Here is a 17,950-nt window from a genome sequence, read left to right on the forward strand (position 1 = left end):
GGTGAGCCTCACTGTACAAGGTCCTCTGCTTAGCAATAATGTAGCTTTTGTTCATTCAGCAAGAAGAGGGGATGTGTCATTACTGTATTGGTCCTCAGTGGTGGCAATAGGTTTGCATGCTGGGAAACAGGAATGCCATACATAAAACTGAAACTTTTTTTCCCCTGCCATTTTCTTTAGGATGCTATTAGAGATGTACATGTGAAAGGAGTGATGTACAAATGGATTGAAAAAGATATGGGTGAGTTAAGTAGAGCTCTGGTGTCAAATCAATTTTTATGTGTCTCATACTACGTGACGTTCTGTGTAAGATGACTGTGTAGGACCTACACAGAGTCAAAGGAGTCAGGGGGACACAGAACTTGATGAAATACTTGAATGTGGCGTGCCTAAAGGCAACTGAGGGGTAGAGTGGGATTAAGAACCAAGTGGTATTTAGGGTCAGGTGAAGGATCTATTTTAATAGAGGAAATGGCTACCTCATTGCTTGTGTTTCTGTTTTCCTTCAGCCTGTAAGCCAGGGGTGATGGTCCTTGGCATGATGTGAACATGCAAAGTCACCACCTGGGAAAGCTTCCTGGTCATTCAGGGGAAAGCAAGCTCCTGGTAGCAACATGGCCTGGAGTAGCTGTGCCTGTCCCTTGTGATAGCTTGGTATCAGCCCTCTTTTTTTGCCAGCATTTTCAGTTCCTCAGTCTTTCTCTTGCCTCTACATGGGATTGATGAGGATGAGGAAGACCATTTTGTCACCATGGTGGTTTGCTACCTGCCTGCCTGAGGTGGATCTAACTCAGTCCTTATGCATCCCTATGAGTATAGGGGCTAGATTTGTTTCTGTTTTTAAAGAAATGTGGTCATGACTTATGCCAAAATTTTTTGATTGATGGTATCTGTTTTATTCCGATACAGAACAGTATATTCTGCACGGGGATGAAATCTATGCTGTGCTAAACCGACTGGTGAACCACAAGAAGAAACTCTTCCTTATTACAAACAGTCCCTTTAGCTTTGTGTGAGTACTGTTATTACACACCGATGTGTTGCCACAGCACAGCAAGAGCTGTGCAGTGTGGTCTCTCCTGTGGGCATTGCACACTAGAGGTTTTTGTGGCAATGGTCGTGAAAGTGCTCTCTGGGAACCGGTTGTGGTGAATGTTAGACCCTACAGTTCTGTCTACATCTTTGACTCTGACTTTTTGAAGAAGATGCAAGGCTGCGGCTTGTATTAGAGAGCTGCCACTTTGGATTACCTCTAGCAGCTTTTGCTGCATCACAGACTTCTCTGGACTTCCCATGGTACAGGAGAAAGAGTGGGACAGCTTGAAACAGTCGAAGTGCTACATCAGTAGTCCATGCAATGAGACAGCCTTGTGGGATTCACAAATATCTGTTTTCCTCTCTGTTACTGAAATGAGAGTAAATTTAGGACAGACTGTTGTAAAGATGCTGTGTTGGGTGAAAAAGAGTACTGGATCTGTTAACTTTTCTGTTCCTTTGCCCTTAGGGACAAAGGAATGAAACACATGGTTGGCAAGAACTGGCGGGACTTATTTGACATGGTCATTGTGCAAGCTGACAAGCCCAACTTCTTCACTGATCGGCGGAAGTACGTGTCCCAGGGCAATACTGCACTGCTGCATGTGGGCCTGAGGTTTTGGGCCTCCTTCCCTGGAGCAAATGGCTCCTTTTACCTTCCAAAAGAGGAGTGGTTTTCTAAGCATTAATCTAGGTCCAAAGGCATCCAGCCTTCTGCTGTCCTCTCAGATATTCTCTGAGGAGATGAAAACTGACCAGTCTAGGAATAAGTGGGTAGAATGGGTAGTGCTAAGCAGAAAGCATGTTTCTAAAATTGGCTGTCTTAAGCCTCATCAGTTTTGTCGTGGTCTCGGCTTAACTTAGATTTTTAGGGGTAATAATGTATTTTAATCTTTAGAAAGAAAAGAGGAGTGGAATGGTATGTATGAGAGCTGGCCATTTCTTGGCTCTAGGTCTTGAGAGCATGCCAAAATCTTTCCCTGTTGCCCACAGCAAATATCTGTGTGGTTTGGGGTTTTTTTTGTTTTTTGTTTGTTTGGGGTTTTTTATTTTTTTAGCTATTAGATACATGCCATTTGGTAATTGGCAGCTTTGGAAGCCTTTGTATGTGGCGGCTGGGTTTTGTGGTCAGTTAGGAGCTGCCGAGGGACTAGCTGATAGGCAAGCTGCTGTTCTTGCTTTGCTCTTTGGATTATTTGCTTTGGGAACTTGTGTCTGCTTTGTTGCTTCAACTTATGACTGGCCAGAAGTTACTGCCCTTGAGGGAGAGGTTTATTCTTTCCTCTTTATGTATTTTCTTTCCCCATTTCCCAGGCCACTAGCATAAACAGGAGTAAACCTACAAAATGGCTTTATAAGCTGGGCTGACCTGGTAAAGGTTTTCTTCATGGGATGCAGGTGAAGTGTCTTACAAATGTAGCCTGGAGCTATGATGATCTGGCCCTCTAGGAGATAAAACCTTATGGCTGCATGGTGCCTAAGGTCCACTCGTGTAGTGGGCCAGGGGAATGACATGGCACATACGTCCCAGGTGAGGGGAACCTCCTGATGGTGAGCTGTAGTGAACTGTGGAGTGTTTTCTCTGAGGGAAAATGCAGATGTACACTGGAGACCACCCACGGTTGAGGAGCCCCTTGCCTGGGTAGGCTGTAGAGTTCATGATGGGTGGCAGGATTCCTTCTGCCCTAAGGCAGCTCAGGATCATACAATGTTTCTGGATGAGATTTGTGTTCTGCTTGCAGCAGGAGCAGTTTCATACCAAGGCTTTTGATCCTGGAGTTCACAGTTTGGAACTCCTAGCCCAAGAGGGAGCAATGTTCCCATTGAGCATGAACGTTCATGGGGGTCAAGTAACTTAAGCCTTGTTTTGCTTCTTCTGTCCAAGTGGAAGGTAACCAGGCAAGCCCTTAGGAGCAACAGGAGCCAGCTCAGGTCAGCTGCCGAGATCAGCATGGAGACTGCTTTCCATCCGCTCTGCAGACTGTTTTATCCTATCAAGACATTCCACAGTCTCTGTTGGGCTGGGGTGTAGCCAGACTGGAACAGGACAAAAAGTGTTTCATGGCAAAGCCTTCTTGGCCTTAGCATTTCAGAGGGAGTCTTTATTATTATTGTTATTTTCCTCTTCCCTGTATCTGAAAAGCAAGAAGAGTTGTTAGGGATATTGCCATGAAACAGTTGTCAATGAAAGCATTTTGAAAAGATATTTCCCTCTTGCACTTTCTCTTCCCCTGAGAAAATAGTGCAGAAGGCCCAGAAGGTCACTTCTCACGTAGAGGCTTTTATTGCGAGTTGTTACATAGGTAAACAAGTTTTCCAATTAAAATGCTATGGTTGCTGGGTAATAATCGCCAAAAATCAAAAGAAGTTGACATCTCCCCCCTTTTTTTCCAGACCTTTTCGAAAACTGGATGATAAAGGCTCACTGCAGTGGGACAAAATAAACCAGCTGGAGAAAGGAAAGATCTACAAAGAGGTAAAGGGAATGAGTGCATAAGGGGTATGAAACAAGAGTCTGAAATGGTGGGGGCTTACTAGACACCTGCAGTTTTGGAAGTCACTGGAAAAGCTGGGAAGTCACTGGAAAACAGGAAAATCTGCTTAGTCAGGGTGGGGGAAAATGATGGGTTCTTCTGTAGGTCACTTGCGGATGTTTGATGTTTGAAAAGTGAAAAATGGAAATCCTTGACAAAAGTGCCTGTGATAGTTAGATGGCACTTGTAAGGAGACACGCTCTAGGCTCTGTGTGCTGCTCTGGCTGGTGGCAGGGAGAGATGCCCTCTGTCCACATGCAGAGAGCTCTTGCTGGCCCTGCAGGACACTGTCCCCCCAGTGCTTGCAGTATGTCTCTTGGCATGCTGTGGAGCAATAGCCTCGCCAATTGCATGCCTCTGAAAAGTCTTTCAGCTTCTGTTGGCACGTAAGCATTAGAATAAAGGGTCTTTTCGTATATTGGAAAACCCTGTCAAGGGCTGTGTTGCTTGTCAACATGTGATAAACCAACCTCTGAGAATGCCAGGCATAGAAAAGGCTGCTCCTCTGGCAATCACAGTTTTTTACAGCTGTAGGAGGCAGAGCTGAAATAAGGTATACCAGAGCTGGCTGGTAGGAAAACTTTGTCTGCAGCTCTGAAACAGTTCCCTACCCAGGTCCATGTTTGGGTCATGCTGCAGAAGGGTGTGTAATGGGAGTGATGTATTCCACCCGGCTCAACTGGGCTTCGCATTAGAGATGGAGGGACAGGGACAGGGGCGGAAAAGGCAGAGAAGGGCCAGTTAACTTAGGGTGTTGGGTGCTTGCCTTTCTGCCCAGGAGGACCTGTACTGACTTATCTCTGCCAGGCTGAGTTTTTCCCTGTGGCTGCCCTGTTTGTGTGAGAAGGGGTAGTAGGGAAACATCCTCTGCATGTGTGGCAGGGGTCACTGAATGCCCCCTGCCCCAGCATACAGTGAAACCTTGACCCTAGGAGCTCTGTTCTGACATTGCCCAGTGTGGCTGATAGTGCAGTTTTCCCTTGGCTCTTCTGATGTCCTGGTCCTGAAACTCTTGTCCTGGCAGGACTCCCAAGAGCATGCTCATTCAGGGTAAGAAGGCAGAGCTCTCTGCAATCTGATGTGCGTGCAGAGATCTTCCATACCTCACTCCAAGTTGTCCTCCATAAGGTTGGAAAAGGTGGATTTGTGGAGGAGGGAGTGCAGAAACACGAGTGATCAAATAGAGTACAAAGCCTGGCTCCCATCTCTCTCCCATTCCTGAAGGACAAGCATGTCCAAAGGACGGGCTGTTACTCTGGTGAGCTTGCTGCCTTGGGATGTTCTCCTTGCAGCTGGTCTGTCCCCTGAGGACAAGTTGCCTCTGGCTTTAGGACGGTTTGTTCTCAGTTGTGTGAGCTGTCCAGTCCCATGGGAAGAAACTGTTAGTGAGATTGCAGTCAAGTAGCTGGGACCTGACCTGCAGTAGAAAAGTAGGTCATGTCCTTGAGTAGTGCTGTTGGAAAGCCTCTGGCCTGCCCGTCGGGTCTGTCCAAGTGGTCTGCTAGCGTCCCATCCTCTGCTGAGAGCTAGGGGCTGGGAACATGCAAGTAGAGCTCAAAGTCTCTCTCCCATGGGCAAACTTTCCCAGTGGATTAGCAGCTCTGTCAGGAGAAAAGGTGCACCTCAGCCATGGGGTTTATTGCTGAATTAAATCCTGCTCTTGACCACCTACATCTTGTAGCCACAGGTTGCTCACCCAAGTGAATGGTGCATTAAGGAAGGGAAAAGATGGGGAGGAAGGAGGGATGGGTAGGGTTTTGGGCTTCTCTCCAGTTCTGCCCCACCATGATGTTCATCCAACTGCATCAAGGTTGTTGCCTAACTGTGGTTCTTGGGATGTAACAGAGTGTGTATCCTGGTTGTAGTCCACCCTGTCCCCAGCATTTTTGGTTTCTTGGAGTGCCACAATGCTGCTTGCTAGTGGCCATGGACCTTGCTGTGCTGGTGATGTTGCTAGAGGCCTCTGAGCTGACTTGTTCCTGTCCCCTGAAGCACAGCTGTATGGCAGTTGTGCTGTGGGTATCTCATACAAACGGGACCTCAGGGATCAGTGTTTTGTAGTGGGGACTGGGAAGTTCAAGTGATGGCCCTCTAATCCCTCTTTTCTGATAGATGTGGTGTTTTCTGTTTGTGGCACGTATGTACTCCCATCCCTCCCCTAGTCTGCGATCTCAGGAGGGGAGGAGGACAGCCAGCTCCCGGAGGTCACGTAACAGGTCTGTGGCTCAGTGGAGGTCCAAGCACAAGTTTCCTGGTTGTCAGGTCTACTGCTGTTTGAGGTGACCAGAGCACAGCAAAAGGACCATCCTCCTCCCAAGGCTGTGGTCCATTTCCCTGCTCTGCCAGTGGCTTCCTGAGCAACCCTCAAGCAAGCAGCAGAAATGTCATGTCCAAGAAATGCAGAGGCCTGCCCCGTGCTGTTAAGGGAAGTCTGCACAGGTCCAGTGATGCTGCAGCAGCAGGAGGCCCAGCACTCTGGTTCTGGGTACCCTTTGCAGTGCACACAGCATGTTGCCAGCGGCCACATGGCAGGGCTGCAGGCTGTTGTGGGAGCTGCCTTGTGTTTGGGGGTTTTCTGTCTGGGCCGGTGCTGTTGGGTAGGCATGCTAGCTCTTTCCTGGCACTGGAGACTGGCTGGAGAGATTGCTGCCAAGAGGCTCGCAGGTTTGCATTGACTGCTTGTGTGGCACAGTCTAGTCTGCTGGTGTTGATGGGACCTTTTCCTTTCCTAGTGGGTTTTATTTCCGTTGTGACTCATGTGGAAAACTTGTGTGGAGATGGAAGGGGTGATCGCTGAAGTCTCCTCTGTGTGCGGACAGATGTTTGGAAAGGCTTGAAAGCTGCTCTGTGCTGTGCTTTAGCTGGTGCTTTGGGGTTTGGTTTGTTTTACTTAGCTGTGAATCTGCTCAAGCTGCCTGGCTTTTTGGCTTGGTTAAGCAATTCCTGTGAAGGCGTGGGTGGTGTTAATCTTTTGGGTCCGGGTGGTGGTCAGTGATGTGAGAACAGCCTCATGTGTTCCTGACTCCAAAAGCCTTGCATGATGGTGCTCACCTTACCTCTGATGCACCCCATGAGGTGAAATCATTATCACCCGAGCCCAACAACTTCTAAACGCACAGCGCCTGGGGTTCTTTCAGTCCATTGCTCAGGCTTTGCTCATTTAGGTGGTTTTCACTTTTGGCCTCTAAACTGTCTTCCTTTTGTTGCCTTTTTAGTCCATGTAGTCCTCTTGACTTGCTGTGCCCTAGAGCACAGAACATCCGTTGAACTGCCTATTGGGTTTGGAAGAGTTCCTGCCTTTTTCTGTAGCCTAAGAAAAGCTGAGGGATGTACAGGGGGGTTGTCACATGGGAAGAAAGTGAGATAAGGTAGGGATGGACAGAAACCTCTGGGTTTAAGTGGTGGGGGAGTGAGAAGGTTGACATCTTATGAGAGTGCTCACATCTGCGTCCGGTAAGGTGGCACATCCAGCTGCGTTGACAGTGCTGCTTGGGGTGGCTGCCCAGTACCATGCAGTGAGGAGGGAGGCGTTTGGCCTGTAACCATGTTTCTCTCTGTGCTCCTTTTACTTGTAGGGTAATCTCTTTGATTTTCTGAGGCTGACAGGCTGGCGTGGGTCCAAAGTGCTCTACTTTGGTGACCATCTGTACAGCGACCTTGCGGTAAGTAGAAAGGTCTCTGCTCTCCACTCAGGTGGGAGCAAGCCTATGTGACTGTTGTGGTTGCAGCTGTGTTGGAGTGCTCAGGTCTCCGCTATGCTGTGCTGGGTGCTGTGCAGGCTGCAGCTTTTGGGGCACACATAGGACACATAAGCATCCCCACTCTGCTGTCAGGCAGAAGCAAGCAGTGGAGAAAGGACTCCTGAAGTGCCTTCTGTGGGTAAAGAACATCTGCTGGTCTGTGAATTTGAGAGCAGTTTGTGTGGATCTCACATTTCTAGGTGCTTCATGCAGCTGACCGTGGTGGCCAGGAGATGGCTGTTACTGGCATGACCCGGCATGGGCCATGGATGCCTGAGAATCTGTAATGGGAACAGACCACTCCTCCAGGAAACAGGGTTGTGTTTGGTGTTCAGTCTTTATGTTGAATTCTTGGTTGTTTTTTCACCATGACCTCTAGGATCTCATGCTGCGTCATGGCTGGAGGACTGGAGCCATTGTTCCTGAACTGGAGACGGAGATTCGGATCATAAACACAGAGCAGTACATGCACTCCCTGACCTGGCAGCAGGCTCTGACGGGGCTGCTAGAGAGAATGCAGGTAAACAGCTCCTGTCTGAGCGGGACAGGTAATATGCTGCCTTCTGAGTTTGCGTTTTGGGCTTAGCATGGGAACACTTTGCCTGTGTTCTCAAAAATATCTCGTCCTCCTGGTACAGTGGACTCATGGGTTTGTGAGTTACTATGGAAGCTGGAGGGAGCTGGGGTGTGGCCTGTAGGACTGATGCAACGTGGTGCTTTCTGCTGTTGTCTTGGCAGATGTATCAGGATGCGGAGTCGAAGCAAGTGTTGCTGGAGTGGATGAAGGAACGTCAGGAGATCAGGTGAACGTTGCCCCCCTCGCTCATGAGGTCTCTCAGGGGTTCCCAGGCCTGCACTGGGTCTGTTTTGTAACCTGTTTTGGGGACAGTGGTGCTGCAGCTGTTGTCCTCTGTCCTGGTTTCAGCTGGCATAGAGTTCATTTTCTTCCTAGTAGCTGGCGTAGTGCTGTGGTTTGGATTTAGTATGAGAATAATGCTGGTAACACACTGACGTTTTAGTTGTTCTAGGTAGTGCTTACACTAGTCAAGGACTTCTTAGCTTCCCATGCTCTGCCAGGTGCACAAGAAGCTGGGAGGGGGCACAGCCAGGACAGCTGACCCAAACTGGCCAAAGGGCTCATGCTCAGTATATAAACCGGGGCGAGCTGGCCGGGGGGCAGCGATTGTTGCTCGGGGACTGGCTGGGCATTGGTCAGCAGGTGGTGAGCAATTGCATTGTGCATCACTTGCTTTGTGTATTTTTTTTATCATTATTACTTTCTCTTCCTCTGCTGTCCTATTAAACTGCCTTCATCTCAACACACGGGTTTTACTTTTTTTCCGATTCTCTCCCCCATCCCACCGGGGGGGAGGGTGAGCGAGTGGCTGTGTGGTGCTTAGTTGCCGACTGGGGTTAAACCAGGCCATCCTCCCTGGTGTCGCCTGTCTGGGGGGGGAAACAGCAGTGCAGTCCTGCAGCCTGGGAGGTTGGACTGGTTTGAAGGCAGGGTGGGAAAGGGGAGGTGGTGTCACCCTGTGCTGGGCGGGTTGATGGGCTGTCTGCTACTGCAGCTTCTGGCACTGCACGTGGGTCCTTGCCTGTACAAGGTACGGTAACAAGGAAGAGTAAGAGTGCATTGAATTTTCATCACAGTCTCACTGCACAGGGACTGGTCTGCATCACAGCCTGGGTGGGAGGGTACTTAGGGTGATCCCAAAACATCTTCTAGGAGTGGGGTGGCCTAGGGCCAGGGGATTGGAGGGGGAAGAATCTGTAACCATGGCCTTTTATCTACAGAGGACCATCTCTTTCCTCTCAGGTCGCTGACGAAGAACCTGTTCAACCCCCAGTTTGGAAGCATCTTCCGCACCTTCCACAACCCCACATACTTCTCTCGACGGCTGGTGCGGTTCTCTGATATCTACATGGCATCCATCAGCTGCCTGCTGAACTATGATGTGAATTTCACCTTCTACCCCCGGCGCACCCCTCTGCAGCACGAGGCTCCGCTCTGGATGGATCAGCTCTGCACAGGCTGCATGAAAACCCCCTTCCTGGAGGAGATGGTGCATATCCGGTGAAGGGCCAGGTACTCTGGGCAACAGCACAGTGCGAGTCTGTACATGGGGCCGGGCTGCTGGGCCAGCAGCACCTCTGTCTACCACTAAAGGGCGTTTGACACTTACGGATGTGTGTAGATGGTGTGTTTATTTTTTTTTCTTTTCCCCTTCACTGGCTCCATCCCTTTCCCTGAGGTGCTTTGCAGGCTGGATGCTTGTTCTGGGCTGTAAGTGAGCTGCAGGGAGTCCTCTGTAGCAGTAGGTGAGATGGAGAGACAGTGCTGGTGGTGGCTCCCTGCTCTGTGGCCAGAGAAGTGGCTCAGAAATGGAGTCCTGAGTCTCTGGTGCTTGGTGAGTGCAACAGACTCCCACGTGAGGTGTGACAAGTCTGTAGCTGCCCTGAGATCCTTGGGAACTACGGCACGAGTGATTCTGCGGTGGACAGTGAGGGGACAGGGTTGCTGACTGGCAACCAGTGAAGTGCATCAGTGAATGCATCACAGATGACGGAGCATCAGCAGCGTTACCTATCCAGAACGGGTACCAGCAGCCCTCGGCTCCATTCCGCTCCTGCCAGGCTGGTGCGTCCAGCTGGTGCCTCTAGTAGGCAACTGTTAGTTAGATGTGCAGGATGTGGAAGTCCTGTGTGGGAGCTGGGTGGGAGTAGGTCAGAAGGTCTAAACCCAAGTGTTTGGTGACATGCCTGTTTTTTTAGTGAGCTTAGTGTATTTTGGGGGTTTGGTGTCATGTGACATCAACATTTTGGCAATTGATGTGGTATGGTCTGTTGGGAGGTGTTCAGCCTTTCAGGGAAGGTGCAGGGTTGTCTGCAGAGGTGGTGGCCTTCCACCTGTCTTTGCCAAGATGTGGCCTAAGGTGTACGGTGGGGCTGGTGAGGATGTCCTGGGCGGTGTGGTGGGTCAGAAAGGGGAGCATGGCCATGCAAAAGCATTGTAGTGCCTCCTGAGGAGGAAGAGGAAAGAGCTGACAGTAGTGATGCTAGAGGACAGGGGACAAGAGTGATGGCCTGGAGGCCCAGGCAGGTCAGAGCGACTTTCGGATGTGAGGGGCAGAACGTAGGTTCTCCACTCGGCTCAGGGCCATGCTGTTCCTGGCCAGGCTTCCGACTGCCCTGAGGGACAGGCAGGGTGCTGGGGAGGCACTGCTGAGAGTTTGTGCCACCCTGATGCTAGCTGGCCCTGGGAAACAGGAGAATGTCATGCCAGTGGAAAGCCGAGTGTGCGGGAAGCTGACAGCTATGGGATGAAGGCGTAAGAGGCGTCCCTGAGCTGGCAGGGCAGCCTGTGAGGGCCCCAAAGCATGCAGGACATGAGTAATGTGGCTGCTCTCCCTGGAGATAGACATGCAGGGGCAGTCAGAGGACGTTTGAGGGCAGAGCTCTTGGTGCACACGGTGGAGCTGTTGGTTGCCTTGGTCGACCGCCTCCTCCCCTCACTGCTGCACCATTTGCAGATGGCGACAAGGGTGACAGTGCCAGCTTGCTTGTGGGGGGCAGTCGGTGTTGAGGTGACAGGTAGGGAAGAGAGGGAACAGAGAATGGATGCACTTCTTGTGCTGGGTCTGGCCATGAGCTGGCAAGGAAATGGGCGAGTGACTGCAGAATGTGCATGCTGGGTTTTTGGGCTGCACAGGTGTCTGTGTGGCAGGAAAGGGCTGTCAGTTTATGCAGGAGGCTGGGGGATTAGCGTGGGGGCAGGCATGGGTTGCTTGTGAGCACTGGGCTGCGGCAGTTGTGGTATGGGCCGAGCGTTGTCAATGCGAGGGGCAGCCAAGGGAGAGGAACCAGGTTGGTGTGGAGGACCCTCTGCCAGGAAACTCCTCAGAGAAAGGCACTGAAGGACATGTTAGTGTCAGCAGCCCTCAGTCAGCACCCCCCCGCCACACACACACACATCTCTTCTGCTGCATGTTCCTCCCTGCCAGCGTGCCAGGCTGGCTGGTCAGTCTGTCACTTGCATCTCACAGGCATGTCTTTGTGCTATGTGCCAGCCTGTCGCAGACTTTCAAAATGCCTTGCTGTCGACTCGAGGGCCTGAATGATTGCTGTTAACGTAGCTGCTCTAATCAAATGGTTGTAGTCTGTGCATGTGGCATTTGACATCTTTGTGCTGTGTGTAGTGTGAAGGCTCAATAAAAGACTGCATGCTGCAGAAACTAACTGACTAACCGACTCGCTACAGGGGCCTCGCTCGTCTCTGTTCATTTGCCTGCCCTGGGGGCACAGCTCTGGGTGCACGACCGAGCGCCTGGGGTGCAGCTGGGGCAGGCGTCTGAGAGAGCAGGCCTGAGGCATCCGGCACGGAGCCGTTTGTGCCCCTTACGGCCGCGGTGCAGGCAGGGGGCACCTGGATGGAGCGGAAGGGAGGGGGTGCGGGGTGGTGACGCACTGATGTGACCTGTACCTGCCCACGGCGGCTGTCGCACACCAGGACTGCCGGGGCGGGGGGCCGTGCGTCCCGGGGCTTGGTTTAACCGAGCCCGTGGGGCTGAGGCACGGCGTTGGCGGGCAGCGCCTCGTACAGGGCAGTGCGGGGTGCCGGGCTGGGGGCGAGAACGAGCTGGAGGCCCCAACCTGCTGGGGGGGGGGGGGCTGACGGGCGGCCGGTACCGGCGGGGGTGGTCGGCGGGAGGACGGTGGCTGCGGCAGCGAGGATCGGGGCAGAGCCGGTGGCGCTGAGCTCTTTATTTCCCCGCGGGCCGGGCGGCGGCGCCGCCTCACTGCGGGAAGTCGCCGGCGTCCGCCAGGAGCGCGTCCTGCGGGAGAGAGCGGCGTCAGCGCGCGGCGGCTGGGCGCGCGCCGGCAGGGCGGGGCGGGGCGGGGCGGTGCTCACGTGCAGCGGCTCGTAGTCGGGGGCGTGGCCGCCGTAGAGCGGGTTGGGGATGGCGACGAGCGGCCGTTGGGGGCGGGGCCTGGCGGCGCGCGGCGCCCTCTCCGGGCGCGCGCGCTCCTGCTGCGGCACCGCCGCCTTCTCCTCCTCCTCCTCCTCCTCCTCGTCCGCGCGGAGATTCGCCTGAGGAGGGGGAGGCGCCGGATTGGCGGGGCGGCCGGGGGCGGGGCTTGGGGCGCCCCTCCCCTGGGTGGGCGTGGCCCCCGCCCGCCCCGCGCCGCGCGGGCGGAGCCCCCTCCCCCCGCAGGCCACCCGCACCTGCGAGCACCCCGCCACCGCCCCCAGCGCCCCTCAGGGCACGCCACCGCTGAGCCGCGCCTCCCCAGGCTCCGTCCACCTGCCCTCCCCCCACAGAGGCCGCTGCCCGCCCCCTGCCCCGCTCCCCGCCCCCCTCCGCCCGCAGGCCGCACTTACCTGAAAATACCCGAACTGCCCCTCCCGGCGCCGCCTCTTCACGCAGTAATAGGTGAGGCCGGCACCGGCAGCCAGCACCAGCGCAAAGCACAGCGCTGACAACGTCCCTGTGGCCACAGAGGCTGGCGCCGGCGCCATGCCGTTCACCTGCGCCAAAAAAAACCAGGGGCCCGGTTACGGCACTCCCCCGGCGAGGCGATGGGACACCCCCCACCCCCCCCCCCCCCCGGCTCCCCAGCGTGACCGCAGGCAGCCCAAAATGAGCCGTGCCAGGAGAGCAGCGAGGCCGAGGACGGTCCTTGGGCTGACTCGGTCGCCTCATCCCTGCTCCCAGGCCTGGCGCCAGCCATTTCAGCCCCTTCCTTCCCCGTTCCTGCCCTCGGACACTCACCTGACCAAGGTGAACGATGGGCGGTGGGATCCTCAGTGGCTCGGCAATCGCGTGAATGATGCCATTGAAAGCTATGATGTCCCACTCCACAATCATCGTGTCATTGATCCCCTTGGCATCCTACAGCACAGAAATAATATCACCTGACCAGAAAGCCTCCCTGTTGTTCCCTGTCTCAAAAGAGATGTGGTAGAAAACTTGTGGGGTTTTTTTTTTTGGACCTCTGCTGAGGTTAAACCTACTGAGTGCTCTGTACTGTTGCCTGCTGGGAGGTCTGATACATGGAGGGCATATCCTGACTGGGACGGGATGATGGTACCCGTTGTGAGGTTGAAGCTGAAGAGGACGACATTGCTGGACGACACGTGGAGCTTCAGTTCTTCTCCTGTCAGTGTCTGAAAAGGCAACAGGGAGCAGGGATGAGAAACGGCTGAGCTGGCTCTCACCCCTTCCCTCCTGCTGTGTGCAGGCTCCACCTGGCCTAAGCCCAGACAATCTCTGTGGCCACAAGGCCGCTCCACTCGTGGGCAACTTGGCACAAAACTACTACGCGGAGAAGCGGGGACTGCCATCCTTAGAAACAGTCAAAGCTCAACTGGAGAAGGCTCTGAACAACCTGACCTAAATGGTTCTTCTGAGTGAGGGGTTGGACGAGACCTCCAGCAGCCCCCTCTGACATAAATTCCTCCTCCTTTCCCAGACTCCATTTCACATCACCATCAGGCCAGCTTTAGCGGATCCCTGCTCTCTGCTGGGCCTCTGGTAGTTCATTGCATGTGCCCTGGAGCGGCCGCTCATCCCTGCTTGCTTACTTCATTGTCTGCGAAGCCAGAATTCAGAGGGACAAAGAGAGTTTTGGGAGCAGAGTCATCAGACAAATAGATGAAGAAATCCAGTCCTTCTTCTGTGTCATTGGCAAAATCAAGCAACATCTGGAAAAGATGGGAGATCTTCCCCATCAGCACCCTGCTGGCAGCTCAGTGCTGTTACCTTCCCCAGCCCAGGAAACATCCCCCAGCCCTGGAAAGAAAATGCCTCTGTGTTTGCACTCTCTTTCCACCTTCTCCCTGTTACTGCCGATCCCTCCCTCCTCCTTGTTGCCACCTGCTGGCATACCAAAGAACCAGGAGAGCATCGCTTACAGAATAGAAGGTGGAGAAGCGAGCGTGGTCTGCGAGCACATCGGGGAGTTTGCCGCTGCACCAATACCCATCTCCCACGAACCCATCACGGCAGGCGCAAGTCAGATCTGCAAAGGAACACCAAGGTGCGGCTTGACTCGCCAATGCTGGCTACACTGACCACCTCTCCCTTCACTTCTAGATACCCCTCAGCATGTTCCCTCCTGACACAGGCACAGGGAGAGGGAGATGTGCCCACCTGCCCATGCCTCGTGCTCCAAGGGCAGTTCTCTGCCTGCTGCCCCAACACACCTCTTGTGCCCGACAGGACCATCCCCAGGAAATGTGCTTGCACCGCTCACCCTTCTCCCGGTAGCAGAACGCATCCCAGGTCTCGCTCAGGTTGCTTCGGGAGCCATAGTCCACGATGCCCACTCGATTACCCCCACAGCTGGGGTTGGGGTAGGCTGTGGGGTATCCAGCTGTGCCATTGTCCAGCCAACCCACCAAGCACAGATGGAATCCCATCTAGCAGAGGAAAACAAATTATTAGATTAAAAATAATGCCTCTGCCCTGAGGCACACTCCCATCATGCAGCCTTAACCAACATCCCCCAACACCTAGGGGGTTAGGCACTGCCACAGGTCTCGTCCCAGTGTGACTGGCAAGCCCTCCTGGTTTCATGGACGTAGATGGAGCAAACAGGGTCTGGTCAAGGGGATGAGCGGTCACCCACCCTCACATCATGGGCTCGCTACTGCTGGCCCGGGCCTGGGGAGAAGCACTGCATGTCCCTATCCCACAAGGCGATGTAGCCAGCCCCTGCCCGACCTCTGCATCCCTGCCCTGACCTGCTGTGCTGCCGAGAGCTGCTGGAAAGTGGCCAGGGAAGCGCCTTCTGCAGCACAGGCCTTCTGAGCCTGCTCGTAAGTGAAGTCATACTTTTTTCGGGGTGACTGCAGATGAAATACACCCATAGTCTTATCTGCAAAATACCAAGGCCAGGGAGCATCAGTACAGTATAGAAAGCAAGCAGCCTCCCTGGGGGAGTTGCACGAGTCCCCTGTGTGAGCACAGACAGCACCGCCAAGGGGAGGGTGGGATGTGGACAATGCTCAAGTGAGGGTGAGGTGGGATTGCAGCACGGCTTCCGCTGAGCTTCTCGCCTTCCATGAGGGAGTCAGTGCTTACTGGCAGCATAATCCCACCAGAGGCCATCTCACACAGCACACAGGAACAGACAAGGATGGCTCATCCTCCCCATATTACACGTAGGGGAAAAGGGGAATGTGAAAACCAGATGAAGCTACAGAAACGAGTCCCCGGCCCCTTGGCCATCCCACCCTCCAGCTCTCCCAAGGGGTGCCCCAGCCAGAAGGATGAGAGAGTGTGACCTCTCCGTGGAACATCACCCCTGGCACTGCGGGGTTGAGCACATTCACCATGAAAGTGCAGGTCGGTGCAAATGGCCTCCCGATGGCACTGCCCATTGTCTTCCAGGCACCGGTCCGTCGGGGGCACGGCCTCTTCCAGGCACTGGATCCCATCACCAATGTAGCCCCGCTTGCACTCACAGCGCCGCTCATTCTGCAGCACAAAGGAAGGATGGCATTTGTGTGAGTGCAAACACACAGATACCAGCTGGGGAGCCTTGTATCCCTTTGAAGATGGGAATGAGCCTTCAGAACACCTCTACAGCCTGTCAGGACTATGACAGAGCTATGAAAGGCCTCATGGCCTCTGTCCTGCCCCCACATCTCACTGCACATGAACCAAAAAATGTCACATTGAATCCTTGTCACATACTGTTTGAAAGACCACTGAGCTTTGAGGTATACGGCTCATGATTCTTGTACTACATCATGCTCCCAGTCCCATCTTCTCGCCTGCAGTGAGCAGCTCTGGTTCCTCTACAAAAATGTCCGGCATTGTCCTCAAAGGACCATCCTGGAGCCCCCAAAACAGTCCAGAAATGCCACAACTGACACAGCTTATGCCCCTTAGACACGAATGGGGGAAAATGGCCTCAGCATAACATTACCAGGACCATCACCACAGCCAGGCAGAAGACCAAGGGCATGGCCCCTGCCTGGCAGTAAGGACCTGCAAGATGAACTCAATAGCTGAGGGGACCGGAGAGGAGGGGCAGGCCTGGGGACTACAACAGGGGACACCGTCACACTGTTGTCCTCCAGCAGCCTGAAGCATCCCACAGCAGCCACCTGCACTGTTCTCCCAGGCATACAGGTCTCCCCGGACCTCGGGGATGTACTCACCGGCCCGGTGCTGATGCAGTTGGCGTGCTGGCTGCAGTCCCCATTCCGACCGTCCGCACACCTGTCTATGGGGTCGCAGACATAGCCGTCACCTCCATACCCAGGAGCACAGGCACAGGAGACGTTCACGCCAATCTGCGTGCACTGTGCGTGCCTGGCACACCCCCCGTTGTCCTGGCTGCACATGTCGATCACTGCAGGGATAAAAGTGTTAGGTTAACTAAAATACCTCGCTAGGTGTCCTGGTGGTCTGTCTGTCTGTCCTGCCAGCCATCCCACCAATACAGTCATCCTCCACAGAGCTGATCACCTGTTTTCTTGCCGTGTTGTCCGCTTTCTCCTTCACTCACCACCCCTCCACCCCAGCCCCTCGTGGCTTCCCCCTACCTGAGCATGTTCTTCCATCTCCTTCGTAGTGTAGCTTGCATTCGCAGAGGTTGCCGGAGCGGCAGACGGCCTGGGGGTGGCACGGTGGAGAGCAGGTAGGTGTCATGACTGAAACCAGAACACACACAGGTCAGAATGATCCAAGGGCTGCAACATGGGCACAGCTGCCATCACCAGCCTCTACCCCAGGCCACCTGCCCCATGCTGCCCCCTCTCTCCCTCTGTGCTTTTCTGCAGATGTCTCGCCCAAACGCAGAGGACTTACTCCTTCAGATAAGCCTCAGGCCTTCAGCTCACCCTCAAGCTCTTCGTGGAGTATCTCTGAGCTCAAGGACTTGTTCATGATCAAGTGCAGCTTTCCTCCTCCTCACCACCCCAACCCTTGTGAAATTCAACAGCAAGGGCCAGAATGAACCCCACAACTGGGAGCTCTTTTTTGGAGATATTTCTGAGTGGCTGCTTGAACAATCCAGCTGCTGGGAAAGTAGCCACATGGCACTGAGTCACAGAGAACAGTGGGTGGTGAGGCCTGGCATCCCCTACCTAGTCTGATTTCGCAGCGGTCTCCAGTCCAGCCCTCGGCACAGAAGCAGAAGCCATCGCCATGTAGTCCTCCGTTGCACACACCATTCTCGGTGCAGTTACACTCTGTGAGGAATGGGTAAAAACACTGTCACGGCATCTGCCTTGGTGGCAGTGAAAGTCCAGGCTCAGGCCATGGGACAGCCACGTGGCAGAAACATGGCTTGTGTGAGCAGTGCATGAAGGCAGGCACAGCAGTACACACACATCCCTTCCTGTCGCTGCCAGCCCTGCCCCTCCCCGCAACATGCACCCTTCACAGAGGAGGGGAAGCCTCTCTGCACCCACAAACCTTCATCATTCACCTCCCCATGGCATTTCTAGAGATGTGGTTTTTACTCTGAGTCCCTGCAACCATACAGCCATCAAAAACGTTCCTGGAGACCCTATAAAGCCCAGCTTGTGATGGGGGAACAGGGAACCCGCCTTTTCCGTCCCTTTGCCTTTGCCTCACCGGGGCACAGGTCCCTGCTGAGCACGTCCCAGGAGATGCTCTTTCT

General features: G+C 54.0%; 2 protein-coding genes across 2 annotated transcripts in view; one reads left to right on the forward strand and one right to left on the reverse strand.

Annotated features, from left to right (window-relative positions):
• The window catches only part of NT5DC2 (5'-nucleotidase domain containing 2), a 29,303-nt gene extending 19,809 nt beyond the window's left edge, over positions 1-9,494 (forward strand). The window contains exons 7-14 of the mRNA XM_075713670.1: positions 181-241; positions 910-1,012; positions 1,505-1,606; positions 3,430-3,511; positions 7,145-7,231; positions 7,689-7,829; positions 8,048-8,112; positions 9,129-9,494. Coding sequence (XP_075569785.1) covers positions 181-241; positions 910-1,012; positions 1,505-1,606; positions 3,430-3,511; positions 7,145-7,231; positions 7,689-7,829; positions 8,048-8,112; positions 9,129-9,390 — 903 coding nt within the window. The 3' untranslated portion in view covers positions 9,391-9,494. The remainder of the gene's footprint in view (positions 1-180; positions 242-909; positions 1,013-1,504; positions 1,607-3,429; positions 3,512-7,144; positions 7,232-7,688; positions 7,830-8,047; positions 8,113-9,128) is intronic.
• A 2,611-nt stretch (positions 9,495-12,105) lies between these two features.
• Positions 12,106-17,950, reverse strand: part of STAB1 (stabilin 1) — a 68,814-nt gene continuing 62,969 nt past the window's right edge. The window contains 13 exon segments of the mRNA XM_075714109.1: positions 12,106-12,144; positions 12,222-12,401; positions 12,693-12,839; positions 13,084-13,203; positions 13,326-13,478; positions 13,896-14,015; positions 14,226-14,332; positions 14,567-14,732; positions 15,057-15,190; positions 15,648-15,792; positions 16,482-16,675; positions 16,869-16,976; positions 17,412-17,516. Coding sequence (XP_075570224.1) covers positions 12,106-12,144; positions 12,222-12,401; positions 12,693-12,839; positions 13,084-13,203; positions 13,326-13,478; positions 13,896-14,015; positions 14,226-14,332; positions 14,567-14,732; positions 15,057-15,190; positions 15,648-15,792; positions 16,482-16,675; positions 16,869-16,976; positions 17,412-17,516 — 1,718 coding nt within the window.

The sequence above is a fragment of the Pelecanus crispus genome, chromosome 7 (assembly GCF_030463565.1).
Source record: "Pelecanus crispus isolate bPelCri1 chromosome 7, bPelCri1.pri, whole genome shotgun sequence".
NCBI classification, from domain to species: domain Eukaryota; kingdom Metazoa; phylum Chordata; class Aves; order Pelecaniformes; family Pelecanidae; genus Pelecanus; species Pelecanus crispus.